At 34.5% G+C, this 18434-nt stretch overlaps 1 protein-coding gene and 1 pseudogene across 1 annotated transcript in view; one reads left to right on the top strand and one right to left on the bottom strand.

Moving 5' to 3' along the window:
* Positions 1 to 18434, bottom strand: part of Agmo (alkylglycerol monooxygenase) — a 321568-nt gene that overhangs the window by 161708 nt on the left and 141426 nt on the right. The window contains exon 6 of the mRNA XM_069996158.1: positions 328 to 394. Coding sequence (XP_069852259.1) covers positions 328 to 394 — 67 coding nt within the window. The remainder of the gene's footprint in view (positions 1 to 327; positions 395 to 18434) is intronic.
* On the top strand, positions 13401 to 14774 carry LOC138810064 (eukaryotic initiation factor 4A-II-like; annotated as a pseudogene).

Raw genomic sequence — 18434 nt, 5'->3', positions numbered from 1 at the left:
ATAACCAAGTGTAGCCTACAACAGACTCCTTACCATTAAATATTCCCTCTTCTGTTGGATATCTCATTATTTTCCCCTACTGAAACTAGTCTGAGAGCTAGGTAAAAAAGAAAATCCAAAATTCAGACAGAATGTTCTCTTCCACCTCCACCATAGTCCATGTATGTTGAAATTTGCTGAGGCACAAAAGAGCAAGCTATCTTTGTTTAAACAATAAATGGTTACTATACGGGGCAATTTTGGTGAAATGAGGTAAAATAAAATAATAATATTGTTGTTGTTAGAGAAATGAAGATGGAAAACAAAGAAGGAACAGGATCTCCTTACCATGATGAACTCTATGGTGGCTAGGAGTATTAAGAATGAGTTCCAAAGGACCAAGATTACTGATAACCTGTAAAACATAATGCATGTTTATGCATACAGTTACCATTAAATATGTACATGATGCACAAATAAATTTTTTAAAAGTACCTAAACATAGTAAGCTTTTGAGTTAGCATTGGAGTGAGAAGTATCTATACCTGGAATTCATACAAGAATAGTAATCTCCTAAATCAATGGTAAGAAACATGGCAGAAGTATAGGAAAGAGTGGGGCTGGCTCAGTCTTAGGTTCTCTGTTTATTGTCTGTGATCTTGGGGAAATAAGCTTTTTTATCTGTTCTTGTTTTTTGTTTTTTAAATTTCTGGCCAGTCACATTATGGAGCCCAAGTTGGCCTCAAATTAAACCATCTTCTTGCCTTCAGCTTCCTGAATTCTGCGCTCAGGGCAACACTTAGCCCCCTAACCAAGGTTTCCTATAACTCCATAGCCTCATCTTTAAAAATGGAAATAATAACATTGTGAAAAAATAATGTAGCTATGAAGATTCCTGATATGACTATATTTGTATGCATTATATCTAAGGTACAATTACCCCAGGTTTCATGTTGATTTATGTTTTTTATTACTTTCAACTATGCCATTATTTATGCTAAGAGTACATGTCTAGTAGAGGAGAAACATTGTGTTATATTCATTTTCAGGAGTTGATTTCTTCTGGATGAACAAGTTAGTGTATCAGAAGTTACCTATTGCATTCATGTGATTTTTGCCTGTTCAGATAGAATCCTTACTGAGCTGGGATGCTGAGTAGCATTTGTATAAGTGTCTTCCTTATACAAATGCTACTCAGCATCCCAGCTCAGTAACATAATTCAATGTTAGTTAAAGGAACTTTTGCTATAGTTAGTGTCACCCCAGAGAGTGGCCTTCAATTCTATAGTGATCTTTCCTCCATGTTTCTATTCTAGAATGTACAGATTTTGGGGATAGGTAAGCCAAGCAGATATCACAAAAGTACGGCATGCTATATGTAATTCATTTGGTATGTTATATGATTAATATTAGACAAGTTGAACAAACTTCTAATTTAATTTATGTTGTTCAGTTTTTCATCAACCCTGGAAGAAAACATATTTTAGTTGCTTTTAGTCACAATCCAAACTTGTTTGTTAAGTTCTACTAATGACAAAATCAATGCTATTGTTGTATTTTGGAAAATCATTCACCTCTAGAGTTATCATTTATTGAATTAATATATGATAGAAAATTAAGCATAAAGCTGTAGGAATAAAATAGCCTTTGACACTAAGTTAAACAGTGTATTTCATTAATAATGAGAAGAAATATACAGATGAGCTTGTTTAAGATAGTAAAATATTTAAGACTTACATATATGACAAAATATTTAATGGAGACATTGTTTGGATATTTACTTACACAAAAGAGATAATGAAAGTACTAGAGAATAAAAGCATTTTATCTGGAGTTTTAATGACCTTGTCACCAGGTGTGACAATATTATAGTCATATAACTAAATTATAGTCATTTTATAGTCATATAACTAAATGATAGAAGGCATGAGATCATGATTTAGCAATGAATCAAAACAACGATACTCACAAGACACTATGTTGGAAATGATCTGTACAACTTGGGCAGGATGTGGAGAGGGAAACTGGGAGAAAAATGATGGAGGAGGTAACAAGTTCCAAAAGAAATGTACTCACTACCTTTCTTATGTAACTGTAACCCCTCTGTACATCACCTTGACAATAAAATGGAAGTAAAATAAAATGAAAGTAAAATAAAATATAGTTGATATAAATGAATCAAAATGTTGGTGTTTGGATAGAAATTCACTCTCTATGCCTTTTACTTATCTGAATGCTTACAAATATAAGTTAAAATTGTGAGTAAAGGAAATAATATTCTAGCTATACATAATATTATTCGCTAAGCCAATTGAAATGATTACTAAATCTCTAAAGTCTGAAACCTACTTCTAAGTTGAAACACTGTAAGGGTTTATTTATTTTTCAGGTACTCTCTAACTTCAAAACACCTAATTGATCATCGTTCTATAGATGTATAACCATACTTTCCTCCGCTTATGACAACACTACCTACTGAAATAGAGTGACAATAATAAGGCATGTAGTACCCTGAAGTCTCCACTGCCAGGTGACACAATCTTCTCCCTGACACCCATTGCTTACAGATCAGAGACAATCCTTTCCTGTGACCCTCCTGTCCAGGTTCTCTTCTCTATGCAAAAGACATGTGATAATACATGTTCCATGAAACTTCAGATCTTCTTTTCTCTTTCCCTCAATCTCCCTCTTCCTTTCAGGCTTCTTTTTACATGGGATGCTTTTTTTAACCCACAATAAAGTTATTACCATGAGAAATTAACTGAGTTCCCAAGAGTGGAAACTCAACCACTTCCTATCACAAATTCATTTTCATACTTAATCTGTATTTTGGTACTCAATCAATATTTTTTCTATTGTACTTTTTCATTTTTACTCAGTCTATATTTTTTCAATTACAAAAGTTTAAAATATTGCGAATGTATATCTCATATTAAGCAATATTCTTATAAAAGAAGACACATAGGTATTACCTCACAAAGACAAACTGACAACTAAGAATCAGGAATAAGTGATGTACAAAGAACCATGCATGTTATTTTACTCCATCATTCATTATTGGTGGAGAAATATTGACAAAGCAGAATGGTAATGGACAGAGAAGAAAGTAAGGTTTCTAGGCAATCATAACATTGAAATCTGATGCTTTGGCTGGGCTTTGTATCGCTGGCAGAGAACCAGATGGAAAAGGAAAAGGCTATTTTGTCCCTGTTTGTCTCTTCTGTGCCTAACATGTGTTACAAAAACAAACAACAAAAGGAGGTGGAGGGGCCCATACTGACCAGCTTCTGCTGCCCAGATGCGTTTCTGATCTGTGTTTCTGGCATGTGCACAGCCAGATTTAAAGCCACACAAATGGTGAATGCATTCAGATGGCTGGAGTCTTGGCTGAGTGCATTACTTTTTTTCTTTTTTTTTAATGTCAAGCTTTTTTCCTGAGGAAAATCTTTTGTTTGTGTAGACTAAAACATACTGATACCAATATTGAAAATTCTCCCTTCAATAAAAAATAAGTGAAAAGCCAAGTAAAACATTATCAGTCATAGTTACATTCCCTGATAATGTCTACAAGTAGCTTAAAGCAGAGGAAGACCACCTCAAAGTGAATGATTCATAGTTCAGACAGTAGAGTCAGACCTTTTCATGTAGAAAACCCTTCTGATTCTAAGTCATGGAGAAATCATTAATATTTAATAAGAGTCAAGCATAACGATTTAATTATTGCCCTCTTTTGCAAATTCAGCCATTTAGCAATTCAACCACATCTAGTAGTTAAATGCACTTCCTGTAAATATGTTACTCTAGGAATAATTGCATCTATTCTAATTTTTAGAATAAGTTATTTGTCTTAGTTTACTTGACTTAGATGAGTTGTTCTAAATTATAAAATTTTAGAACATGTAGGGGGTTTAAACATAATATAGGCCAATATACAATTATAAACTAATATGATATGGGAAAGACTAAATTAGTAGTCCAAGTCTTAACAGGTTTGAATAAGCCCTAATGCCTTTTCAATTTCAGCTCACAATCTTCTGAATTTCTATTATATTGCTTTTAAATAAATAGAATGATTTTATCAAATAAAAGCAATTCAAACTTTTAAAATTTTTAACAGAAAATCCTTGTGACTATTAGTTTAAAATGATTCCTGGTAATCATAATCCTGGGAACTTGAGTTTTTCCACTTTCGTATGTTGTGTTTTTCAGCTGTTCTGGAGTTTGTTATGCCACAACACAATGTTCTGTAACAATTTGTCAGAGTTTTATATTCTGAGGAACATGGGAACAAACAAAGGCTATATGCAATCTTCTTCAAAAAGCTATAGATACCATGAAGTTTTACACCAAATGTTATGATTATGTGCTAATGGTTATGTGCTTCTGATGAAGAAATGCCACTTTTAATCATTTACCCAACAGGAAACAAAGTTTCAAAAAGTTAAAAAAAAATCAATATCCTAGACAGAAATGACTTTAGACTATTTATTTTGCCCTTATTTATATTGTTCTTAGTTTTCTAAATTTCAAACCTTGAGTGTTAAGACAAACAATAAATTTTTTAAAGATCTTGAGTACTAATTTTTGTTCAAACTTCAAAAACAAAAACTGCAATGGTTTGTTTGCCTGTTTTGTTTTGTTTTGTTTTTTGGGTCCAGTCATGGGGCCTGAACTCTGGGCCTGGGCGCTGTCCCTCAGCTCTTCAGCTCAAGGCTAGCAATCTACCACTTGGGCCACAGCACCACTTCCAGCTTTTTTCTTTTTGTTTATGTGGTGCTGAAGAATCAAACCCAGGGCCTCAGGCATGCAAGGCAAGCACTCCACCATTGAGCCACCTTCCCAGCCCCTGTTTGCCTGTTTTTTGAAATCATTAAATTTCCAGAAAGATTATTTTGTCAGCAACTTTTTATTTGCATAAAGAAGATTTATTCATACTTGAGATGACTTAACTAGAGAGCTAAAAGATTAATGAAGTTCCCATTGTATCTTTGTATCTTTTTATCTAGCTAGAATAGTTTTGCTCTAGAAATTGATAAATACAAATTATATATCCATCAATTAAATGCCTCTTTGTACTAAGCATAATTTTTCCATGATATATTTTCTTCCTCTTCTTCCTTCTTTTCTTTCTCCTTCTTCTTTTCACAATACTCGGGTTTGATATAATAGTGTCATGCTTTTGGGCAGGTGTTCTACCAGATGAGTTATACGTTTGCAAGACCTTTTTTCTATTTTCTTTTTTTCATGTGTTTTAGGTTTTCCATCAATTCTAGCCTGGGATCAAGATTGTCCTACGTAAACTTCTGTGTAGCTAGGATGTTTGACATGACCCACCACATCTAGCTTGTTTATTTGAATGGAACTCCCTAATTTTTCATTTCATCTGGCTTTGAGCCATAGTCCTCCTGATTTCCACTTCTTGAAAGCTTGGATTATGAAGTAAACCCATATGTCTGGACAAATATTCAAATATTCTCTATCTTAAATGGCCTGAAATATGTTTCCATAGGAAGAAAATCACTTATGTCTATGAAGCATCAAAATAAATATTGTAAATACTGGTCTTGTTAGGAGTTATTAACCTTCCATTCAACATAACAGTTTTTTCAATGATTTTTTAAATTGGAAAACATCAAGTAGGTTAGATAATTGGCGCTCTATAAGAAGCACAGAACTAATTAATAATCAATTTAGATAGGGAGATTTGCTTTCAACAAAAGCATTTGATTTTTTGAGGCAAATTATATTACTCCAACCAGCCAGAAAATTTCCTCCCCTCATTTCACTGTGACAATTGAGATTGGAGAGCAGATTTCCTAAAACTGATAGCAAAATGTAAAATTAAATTTGGTTCTCAAATTTTTGAATATTGGGAAGATTCTCTCCATTTATTTTTTAATCTGCACGTCAGTAGTATTTATAATCCATTCATTTTTATTTTTTTCTTTTTTTATTGTGAAAATATCATACAGAGGGATTACAATTATATGGGCAAGGTAATGAGTACATTTCTTATCAAGCATTGTAGCCTCCTTCTTTGTTTCCCCTTCCCATCCCTTCCCATTTCCCCCCCCCCCCCCCCCCCCGCCCTCCTTTGCCCCCCCCATACAAAGCAACAAAGAAATCAGATATGAGCATATAGTTGATTGTAAAATTACTTCCAAACAAGACCTTGTAAAATTGCATGCTTCCTACATGAGAGGGAAAATCCAATAGGGGAAAAGCATGTGTTTTAAGGGAGTCCCAATTATAAAAATGAAAATACAATCAACATAGTAACTACTAAAGAGTAGAGTTGGGGAGGGAGAAGTGAAATCTCCACAGTAGGAAAACTGTAGGCCCTCAGGTGAGCTTGAGTTATAGTACTGACATTGACTACAACTAGTGCAGGCCTTTCTCCATAGTGGGTTTTTTTTTTTGGGGGGGGGGTCTGGTCATGGGGCCTGAACTCTGGGCCTGGGCGCTGTCCCTCAGCTCTTCAGCTCAAGGCTAGCGCTCTACCACTTGAGCCACAGCGCCACTTCCGGCTTTTTTCTTTTTGCTTATGTGGTGCTGAGGAATCGAACCCAGGGCCTCAGGCATGCAAGGCAAGGGCTCTACCACTGAGCCACCTTCCCAGCCCTCTCCATAGTGTTTTGCATAATGGTTGTACCAGAGGGATATCGTTCCACTGTAGGGCTCCTGGATTTAGTGCAGCCCACGTGTAAAAGAAAAACTAAGCCAGAAAGAAAAAACATTTGAGTCTTTATCTTGGAGTTCATTTCACCTAGCATCAACTTATCTGACAATTTCTGCTTGTCTCAGACACATGCTAGCTATTGCAAATAAGGGAAACCCTGGACCTATGTTTCTTTGGGCCTGACTTACTTCACTTAATATAATTTTTTCCAAGTCTTTCCAAGTCCTAACAAATGAGGCAGTGTCATTCTTTCTGATGGAGGCATAGAATTCCATTTTGTATATATACCACATTTTCTTGATCCATTCATCTACTGAGGGGCATCTGGGTTGGTTCCACATGGTAAATAATGTTGCAATAAACATAGCTGTGCAGGTTGCTTTGATATGATCTTGTTTGTGATCATTCAGGTAAATGACCAAAAGTGGGATTGCTGGGTCATAGGGGAGCTCTATATGGAGTCTTTTGGGGAACCCCCACTAACATATTTACAAGATGATTTCTTTGTTGCTTTCTATGTCCCTCCCCCATGGTATAACCTCTGTTTTCATTGTATTTGATGTTGGTATAATTTGCGGAGGGGAAGGGAAAAACAAATTGTTAAAATAAGGATACAGGTATATCCATTACAACAATGAGATGTACAAGAGGTTATGTCGAAACCCAACTTTACAACTTTGACACGCGCAGGAGGAGGGCAGTTGCAAGAGAGGAGATGGGAAGGGATGGGAAGGGGAAACAGAGGTGGCAACAATGCTTGATAAGAAATGTATTCATTACCTTGCTCATGTAATTGTAACCCCTCTGTATGGTATTTTCACAATTAAAAAAAAACTAAGCCAGACCCAAGTACATTTATCATTTCTTAAAAAAACATATCATGGTCATGTTAGATTTAATTAGCAATAACATGCTTGAAAGGCAGCATGAAAATGGCAAAGCTTCTCAAGTAAATTAGTGGCAAGATTCTATGCAAAACTAAAGTTTGAATAAATGGTAAATAAATATTTGTTGGCTTTTCCCTGCATGTCCCACCAAATTCCGCTCTTCTTTTCTCTCCTTTTTTCTTTTCTTTTTCTAAACAATCAATGTATGTAACTAAATGTTATGAGTATGTGTGAAAATGTAGAGGATCTTTTATTTAGAATGATTTTGATTATTAAGGATATGCTCACAAATACCTGTTTGAAAGAATGTTTATATATATTTTTAGTATTTTACAGTAATAAATGTTCATTTTTAATCCTATTTATGGCAAGTTAGCTGAAAAATTAACGTTTATGTAGACTTATATATTTCCTTAATACAATATCATAGATGTTAAACATTAAAAATGTATATAAATGCCAAATATTTACTACTTTAAGTACAAAGCCATCAATAAGAATTTTCTATTATCACTATATTATCACTATAAAATATCAGAGCACTGAGGCATATTTATTATGCTTTATCACAATCTCTTATCATAAAACTGTTGTCACAGGGTACCAGGGACTCAATCTGTAATCCTAGCTCCTTAGAGAAGCTGAGATCTGAGGACTGCTATTCAAAGTCAGACCTTGCAGAACTGTCCTTGAGACTCTTATCTCCAATTAACCAGAATAACATTAGAAGTAGAGATATGGCTCAAGTGGGCCTTGAGCACAAAAGTTCATCAATGGTGGTCAGGCTTTGAGTTCAAATACTATTCACAGACAATAGCTATTGCAGTCAGGCATGGTGGCCCACACGTATAATTCTAGCAAATTGTGAGGCTGAGTAGCTGGAGAACTTCAAAAAGGCAGTAGTTTGAAGCTAACCCACGCAAAAGTTAGGAAGATTACCATCTCAACAAACTGGGTGTGGCAGATCACATCATAATCCCAAATTCAAGGAGGATGGTGTCTGACATAAACTCTGGGCAAAAAAGACACCTTTCCCCCAAAATAACTAAAGTGAAAATAGGATTCAGAACCGCTCAAGTGAGAGTACCTGACTAGCAAGTACAAGCCCCTTATTTCATGCTCTAGTACTATTTTCTTTTCTTTTCTTTTCTGTTTTTTCTTTTTTTGCTGGCTGTGGGGCCTGAACTCTGGGCCTGGGTGCTGTCCCTCAGCTCCTCAGCTCAAGGCTAGTGCTCTTCCACTTGAGCCATATAGCTCCACTTCCAGCGTTTTCTACTTATGTGGTGCTGACGAATCGAACCCAGGGCCTCATGCATGCAAGGCAATCACTATACTACTGAGCCACTTTCCCAGCCCTCTAGTAATATTTTCAAAGAAGGAAGGAAGGGAGGAAGGAAGGGCGAGAGGGAGGTAGAGAGGGAGGGAGGGAAAACAAATTCTATTTTCAGAATTAACCAAGAAGCATACTATCATCCAGCCCATTCACTCTACACCCAATTACTGAATTTCTAGGGAATTTACTATGTTTTAAAAGTTAAAATAAATTCAAGCCCTACCCTTTAATGGAATGTTAGACTTATTTCAGAAAAACAACACCTTTTTTGTATAATTTTGTATTGTCTTGGAGCCAATAAGAAAATCGCTAAATGTTTTTATTTCAATTACTACTGCACAGTAGAGTGGTTAAATTTATAATCAATTTGAATTTTTCATTGGGAACCAAATTAATAAGAAGCAAATTGTATCTCCTTTGAAAATCCAAGCTGATAATTAACTTGAGCAAAATGCTTGCCTTTATTAAGTTCCCTGCCAAGTAGTTTTACAAATAGACATTGTTGATTAGTACAGAGATATTTGAAAATGTTTCCTTACTCATGTATTTCTTCAACAGTTTATGCAGTGATCTAAATAATCTACAAATATTTCATCTATTCAGATACTTATAAAATATAGAGTCTATGGAGTCACTGTTCTAAGATCTTATCTAAGGTCACAGAGTGGAATAATGGAAATCACAAGCTAACATCAACTGCTTTATTTCTTAACTTACAGGACAAATAAGTGATACAAAATATTTTAGTGAATATTTGTCAAATATATATGAATATAATTATCATTAAAAGCTATAACAATTCTCATAGTTTTAGAATAAAAAAGATAAAACCATGAACTCTGCAAGTCCGTAGTTTAAATGTTTTATTTCTCCTCTTTAATTAGTTGATCTTTAATTCTCATTATTTTCCTGGTTCAAAGCTTAATCAATTTAAACATTTATGGATAACTCTATATTGTATAGCATCTGGTGATGAAATGTAAGAAATAAAATCTTAATTACTTTGTCTAATCGTTCTGCTGTGTTAATGCAAGACAACACACTCAAGTATTTAGACAGATGGTAGTGACGGCCATATTCTAGCCCTTGATTTCTCTTCAGGGAAGCATGAGATTGCAGAGGGCTTAGGACATGTGCTTGTCTGCCCAGTTTCACACTTTGAAATACTCGACAAATGCTGATTTATTCACTGCCAAATGTTTTCCTATCTGATTAGGCAGTTTTCTACTTCAGTAAGCATGTAATGTGGAGGTAGCTGAATTTCCACACCAAGGAGTGAAAAAACAATATTTATAGTTTGGAAATAAAACATTCTGGAGGTATCAAGACTGTTGGGATCATAAAGGGCTTTGTAGGGAGTAAATTTTGGATGAGTCCAACCACAGGGTTAAAGAGTTAAAGACTTGGTTTTCAAAAAGACTGGGCCTAGAGGCTATGTTTATACAATAAACAAGAGTTTTAAAGAACTGTGTTTATAATAAATTATCTGGAAGGCTCATTCTTGTCTCTTATGATTATATTATTCCTTAAACAAGAGAACAAGAGCTAGACATGCTAAAATTTTACAGAATTTATTTTAGCTTACTTCTTAAATAATACTTTACATTTCTTTTCTGAATAGGCAAAAAATGAATACAATAAGATACTAAGCAAAGAGGGATAGAAACTAATAGACTCACTTTTAACACTAATCTATTTGACAGTAAGAAAAATAGAACTATTCACATATAGTAATATCATTGTATATCTACAAGTACAAATAGATGTACAAATAGAAAAGCACCCCACTCTATAACAGCAGTGTTATGTTAAAGAAAACAACAGAAATGGTTAAGTGGTCCATGTTCAAAAATCTAACCCAAATAGCTTGAGTTGAGGATCCATATTTGTGACTCATTCCAAACGTCACTTCATTGAGACTGCTATCATGATTATATTTCCCAACTCTAAGCTCATTAGTCAAAAAGGGTTGAAGAACTAATAGACTTAATATTAATGTACTGTTGTCTAACCATTAGATACTTAAAAGAACAAAACAGACAGGAACCTTCATTTCAGCTTCAACTATAAAATATAGCTTTTTTCTACCACTTATTGTAAATTGTGCTATATTAAAATTATTTATAGATATAAATCTTTAAAGTTAAAATCTTACAAAATAAATTCCCAGTCAGTACACTGGAATCTACAATGCCCTATATGTCTTACCTCCATTTCCTTGTCATCCTATTGGTAAAACTTACCTTCTAAATCAAGCTGTCTTAATAAAATACTCCCCTCCTTGGATCCTTGAGATTTTTTTAAAATCAATATATTGTCAGATTTAAGGTTTTGCTAAGAATGCCCTTTCTACCTTTTTTTCTTTCTGCTTCTTTCTAATTCATATACCTAAATAGAGAATATAATCAACACCATCACCTCATCCACATTTAATTAAAAGATCCTCACTTATGTTTATTTGAATTGTGGGCATTGGGAGGACAACGGTGAATAAATTATCTTGTTCTTAAATACTTGCATGTCAATTCCTTTTTTATACTGTTTAAGCTTCATCGCCTCAACACTCAGTCTAATTTTTTGGTTCAACATTCAGACTCCTTCCCCAGCTTCCCAGAGATATAAGTGCTATAGTTCTCAGAAGAAAACAATAATTCTGTATCTTTTGTAAACACTGAAATAATTTTGATGCATGCAGGTACCCTACATAATTATTGTTGCTTCAGAGGAGGAGGCTGCAATGCTTGATAAGAAATATACTCATTATCTTGCCCATGTAATTGTAACCCCTCTGTACAGTATGTTCACAAAAAATAAAAATTAAAATAAAAAAAGAAAAAAAATATTGTTGCTTGTATTCTACCTCTTACTTTATGTATGAATTCCAGTGTGTAGATTTTTAGGTTTTTATATCTACAAAACATCCATTCATTGAAAACATTGTATGTTTCATACTACACAGTTATTATATGTAATTTCCTTGATTCATTCTTGAGGGTAAGTCTGATTATCATCACTTAGCATATTAAGAAGCAAACTAACAGTTTAAAAAAGCTTATTAATGTGTTCTATCTTGTTTATTTAACAAATATTTCTCCAACTTAGATAGGTGCTCTTTCTGGTTACAGTAGCAAACTGTTGAAGAAGGTAGACAATTTTCTATTGTGAAATATCTTCTATAGGAGATCTGATTATACAGAATTTGTTCTTTTCCATTATGGTATACTGTCCCTTTCTCTCTGAAATTTCCTCCATTCATTTCAGTAGATAGATTTGCATCATGTTAACTCTGTCTTTCAGAGTGCAGACTCAAATGCTTCTGCAACAGGTCTAAATGGAAATTTGCATGTTTTGTGCTAGCCCAGAAGCTTGATCTCAGGGCCTAGGGGCTGTCCCTAAGTTGTTGTTTTGTTTTGTTTCTAATTGAAGGCTAGCACTCTACCTCATGAGCCACAACTGTACTTCAGACACCTTAATTGGAAATAAGTATCTCACAGACTTTTCCTGCCTGAGCTAGCTTCAAACCACAATCCTGCTGGGTGCTGTTGGCTTATACCTCTGCCACCATTGCTATTTAGGAGGCTGAGATCTGAGGATGGTAGTTCAAAGCCAACCCAGGCAGGAAAGTCCTTGATACTCTCATCTCCAATTAACCACCAGAAAACTGGAAGTGGCCCTGTGGCTCAAGTGGTAGAGTGCTCTCCTTGAGTTGAAGAGCTCAGAGACATTGCTCAGGCCCAGAGTTCAAGCCCCACGACAGACAAAAACAAACAAACAAACAAAGCAAAAACAGCAACAAAAAACTCACAATCCTCAGAACTCAACCTCCTGAGTAGCTAGGATTGCAGGTGTGAGCCACTTGCACAAAGCTTAAGATCCATAAATTTTGAGAGTTTATATATATGTTTGCAAGTTTAATAAAACTATTGGAATTTTTAAAACGTTTTCCTACTGGAAAGACTTACTACCATTCTGAAATCAAACGTTAGTGACAAAAAGAGACAATTCAGGTGGGAACACTCAAAAACAATCCTTTGTGATCCGTTTTTATATATACACACATATTTGTATGTATAAGCAGATAGATGTATATGAATAATGTATTTATGTGTATAATATTGTAAATATATATAGTAAATATGATTATGATTATGTGATTATGATTATATGATTATGTGATTTATAAATCTAAATCTATTGACTTGTTTTAGATTATATTCCTTGGAAGCAGGTGATAATTCAGTATCTTGAGTAGGAACTAAGACAATGTATACAGATAACTCATTCAAAAACACACCTCAAAAAAAAACACACCTCAGATGCAATATGCATGCAAAATATATTATTGCAGGGTGCTGGTGGCTCATGCCTGTAATCCTAGCTACTCAAGAGGCTGAGATATGAGGATCACTGTTAAAGCCAGCCAAAGCAAGAAAGTCTATGACACTCTTATCTCAAAAAAATTGCTCCAGAAAAAAAAAAAATACTGGGCTTTCCAGTCGGTCTCGGAGGCGTCCTTCTGATCATGTCTGGTGGTTCTGCCACTATAACAGAGAACATGGCAGCACAGAGGGAAAGGACCCTGATGGCATCATTGAGAGCAACTGAAATGAGATTGTTGATAACTTTGATGATAAGAATTTAAAGGAGTCTCTTCTACGGGGCATCTATGCTTATGGTTTTGAGAAGCCTTCAGCTATTCAACAGAGAGCTATTATCCCTTGTATTAAAGGGTATATGATTGCTCAAGCTCAGTCAGGTACTGGCAATACAGCCACATTTGCTATTTCCATCCTGGCAACAGTTGGAGATTGAGTTCAAGGAGACCCAAACACTAGTATTGGCCCTCACCAGAGAACTGGCTCAACAGATCCAAAAGGTAATTCTCACACTTGGAGATTATATGGGAGCAACTTGTCATGCCTGCAATGGTGGAACCAATGTTCGAAATGAAATGCAAAACCTGCAGGCTGAAGCACCTGCAGGTTGGTACATACTGTTGTTGGTACACCATGGAGAGTGTTTGACATGTTGAGCAGATGATACCTTTCTCCAAAATGGATCAAAATGTTTGTTTTGGATGAAGCTGATGAAATGATGAGCCGAGGGTTTAAGGATTGAATCTATTAGATTTTCCAGAAATTAAATACAAGTATTCAGGTCGTGTAGCTTTCTGCCACAATGCCAACTGATGTGTTGGAAGTGACCAAAAAAATCATGAAAGATCCAATTCGAATCTTGGTGAAGAGGGAAGAATTGACCCTTGAAGAAATCAAGCACTTTTATATTAATGTTGAGAGAGAGGAATGGAAGTTGGACACACTTGGTGACTTGTACGAAGCACTGTCACACACGCTGTTATTTTCCTCAATACAAGGCGCAAAGTAGACTGGCTCACTGAGAATATGCATGCCAGGAACTTTACAGTTTCTGCTCTGTAGGGAGACATGGACCAGAATGAGAGAGATGTTATCATGATGGAATTCTGATCAGGGTTAAGCCATGTTTTGATCACTACTGACTTGTTGGCTCGTGGAATTGATGTGCAACGAGTGCCTTTGGTTATAAACTATGATCTACCTACCAATCATGAAAACTATATTCACAGCAGTCGATAGTAGCAGTTGGTGAAGAGATGGCACTCAGAAATGGCGTTGACGTAATTTAGGAAGTGGATTCATAAGTGAAATAGCATACTGTTTGAATAAAGAGTGATTTGACTTGGAAGAGGGGGTTGATTTGGGAGGAAGAGGATTCTTCGTGACACTGAGACTTTCTACAATACTACAGTGGAGGAGATGCCCATGAATGTGGCTGACCTTATTTAATTCCTGGGATGAGAGTTTTGAATGCAGTGCTCGTTGTTGCTGAATAGGTGACCACAATGTGCATTGTGCTTCTTTGGAAATAATTGAATCTTGCCTCAATGCTCATTACGGATCACTCAGAAATACAGATTTTGATAGGAAAGTGACATTAGTCGTGAGCTCTCTGAGGAAAGTCATTGGCTTCATCCTCTTTAGACTTAGACTGTTGTGGTGGGTATAAAAGATGGGGGTCTGTAAAATCTGTAAAATCTTTCTTTCTTAGAACTTTATTTCCTAGTTCTGTAGAAATGGTTGTATTATATGTGTTCTCTCATTTAATAATATACTTGTGGACTAAAAGTGCTATATAAAATCTGCCAATTATGTTAAACTAGCATATCTGCCTTTACTGTGTTTCTCATCCTGAATAGAAAGGCCTTTAAAATTGTTTTTTTTTTAGAAAGCATTTGAATGCAGTTTGTTTGGTATTGTATTTATTCAGTTAGTGCTAAGTATGAAATGGACCCTGTTGCTAAACCCCAGCAAGCAATCATATCCTAGGTAGTGTTAAACTCCAAGTAAAATTGCCATATAGCACGTCTTAATGAAGTTTGAAGGTTAAATAAATTGCATATTCACTTAAAAAAAAAAGAAAGAAAAAAAACTGGAAGTGGTGTTGTGGCTCAAGTGGTAGAGTACTCGCCTTGAGCAAAAGAAGCTTGAGGACAGAACTAGACCCAGAGTTCAAGCCCCAGGACCAGCAAATAAATAGCTAGCTAGCTAGCTTGCTAGATAAATAAAACCACAAATACATAATGTATATATATGTACTTGTTAAACACTAGATATTTACATGTAAATAAGCCAGGTGGAAATGAATTATCTGGAAAGGTAATTATAAAAGGAAAAGATAAACCATTTTTATTCAGATGGAACTAGAAGTCTGTAGAATTTAATTAAACATAAGATACAAGAGAGGTAGTCAAATTTGACACTAAAATTTGCTCTTGCTGTTGACTTAAGAGAAATGCAAACAAAGAGAAGTAGATGATTTAAGACATGATTTTAGATCTATTGGTGATGTCAAAAGTTTTTAAATATGTTAAGACAAAGGAAATATTGAGTTCAAGTCCATAAGAGAGATTTTGCATTACAATTATAGACTGAACAGCAACTGCTCAGAGATAAGATAAAAATGTCATAGCAAATTAAATGAAGAACACTAGAGGTAGATTCAGGAATTTTAGTAGGATTGTCAAAACACTATAAAACATCTATACTTATTTCAAGAAAAGAAAGGTATTTAGGTATTATTGGAATAAGTGTTTAATATTTACTTTAATAAAAGAATCCCAATATATTATCTCTTCTAAGTATTTCCAAAATCACAATCATAATTTGGAATGTAATTTGTTTCCCCCCTCCACCAAATTTCCTTAAATATCAAAACCTATACAATAATAACCTTCAGGAACCTGTACTCTTGTAGAAGATATTGCATAAGTATGTTTCAGATATAAATGTTATTTCAAATAGATAAAAACACATAGTATATATAGTCATTGGACACTAATGATAATTATCAATAATAGTATTGTTAGTGTATTTATTAGAATATATATTGTTAGTATATTTATTAGAATATATGTCTGAATGTAATATATATACAGATACACAAATACACTCAATCACATAATAAAGGGATATTTTTCCACTAAGAAACCCAGAGAATACTGGTTAAGGCAGAAAGTTTAACATCAAGTATAACTGAGTGTTCTAAGAATTTACATTCAATGTTGCCTAGCTTGCATAAGGCTCTGGATTCAATTTCATGAACAGAATTAAGTTTCATTATTCTAGAGGTGATATGTCCCCTCTAGAATAATTCATTTATCTCATTTGTGTTCTCTAGCAAAGCTTAAGCTCTTCATCCTTAAGAATCAATATGAAATAGAAATAAACACTGAGGTAGTGTAAAGATAAGCGTACTTGACTCTAAGTCAGAGGTCAAAGAGGCATTTTAGAGAAAGTGATAATTGATGAATGGTGAGGAATGGACATAAGCCATCACAGACAGAGCAGGAATGAACATGTGAATAGCTGTGGGGATTATCTCTACTAGCTGAGCTATGGGACAGGATAGGAGAGGTTAAACAAGAGTCCCATTTAGAAATCTGCCCATGAACTTAAAGATTTTTTTTCTTTATCTTTGTTGCAGCAGCAAGCCATTTAAGATTTCCTCTGATTGTTGGTTGTGAATTTCTTATATAACAGGATTTAAAATGATTGCCAGAGCTGTCTGAAAATAAAAGATAAAATGAAAATTCATGTAGGCCATGAAATTACATAAATTAAATTAGGTCAAAGGATGAGAAGAATTAAGTATGTGAAAGGAAAACTCAACCTGTGTATAATCAATGTTTTAAAAGGGAGAGAGTATACAATTCACTATCATGCCAGAAAAATAGTCATCTTCAATGGGCACTGTTTAGAGCAAACAGGAATAAATTAATACTCTTCAAAAAAGATAGTATATAAGTAATTTGATTTCAGAGAAGAATAGAAAGAAATTTCATTTTTCAGTTTATAGTTTCAGTTCCAATTTAGTAATTAGAATATTGCTTGACTTACAGAAAGTAAAAAAATGCATTTTACATTATTTTTTCATTTTACTTTATTGTAAAGATGCTGTCCAGAGTATTACAGTTACTCTAGGAAGGCAATGAGCACATTATTTGTTATAATTACTTTTTTTGCAAACCTGATATCTATTTTACTTTATCTGTAGCTTTTGTTTCTAGACATTATTATACTTGTTCACAGACATTTTGTGATATAGTAATGTGCTATATATTTTGAGTGAATGTTTAATATTAATATGAATAAATGAATATTGGCTAAATTGCAAATAATGGAAATCAATAAAATGAGGGTCAGGAAATGAAGTTAAATACCGTGGGTCCAATAATCTTGAACTTGGTCAATGAGCAAAAGAACATTGCAAACATGCTTTCAATAGTAGATTCTGAAAGTAGGTACAATTTTAAGAGGGTAGTAATAGATATGTGAAAAGGCTACATAGCGTTTTTTTTTCTTGTTTACATAGGCAACTAATTACAGCTAAGCTTTGTCCCAACCAATGGCCCTGAAGTTTTCATGGCACAATGTTGTTTATTTATTCAGTGCGTTACACTGAGACATAAATAGGATTTTTGTGTTTGTTTCTGTGCTTTTTTCTTAAAGAGGAAGGGTGTTAAGTGAACAATGCTTAGAAATTATTGTCATATTAACATAAAAAAATGTACTACCCTGAGAGGGGGAGAACTGTCTAGTTAATAGAAGTGAGCAAGGCACCCCCTTTCTGTAGTGAAATTCTCTGACACTAACATATGTCCTAAGGCAAGTCACCTAGAATCTTTGGAACGTACCTTTTCCCAAGATTATTCAGATTGGTAAGGTAATATTTGTTAAAATATTTCAGATTCTTCTTGCAAAACATTGGGTTCTGCATAATTATATGATGCCCAAATTAAAATGAAAAGACAAGCCAGTACAAATAGCATCTCTCCATTTATTTCTCAGGACCTTTAGGTAACTGGGAGCTCTTGCAACCAGATGGCTATATTGGCTTTCCTGCATTTTAGACCTTGTTTGTGCATCAGACACAAATAAATGTTTGTAGTTTGTAAATCGATAATGGCAGCAAATAATACAAAAATATCTTTGTATGTTCTGTGTCCTAAGCACTCATT

Source organism: Dipodomys merriami, unplaced genomic scaffold (genome assembly GCF_024711535.1).
Source record: "Dipodomys merriami isolate MVZ:Mamm:240054 unplaced genomic scaffold, mDipMer1.0.p SCAF_5, whole genome shotgun sequence".
NCBI classification, from domain to species: domain Eukaryota; kingdom Metazoa; phylum Chordata; class Mammalia; order Rodentia; family Heteromyidae; genus Dipodomys; species Dipodomys merriami.
This window is presented reverse-complemented; position numbering and strand designations above follow the sequence as displayed.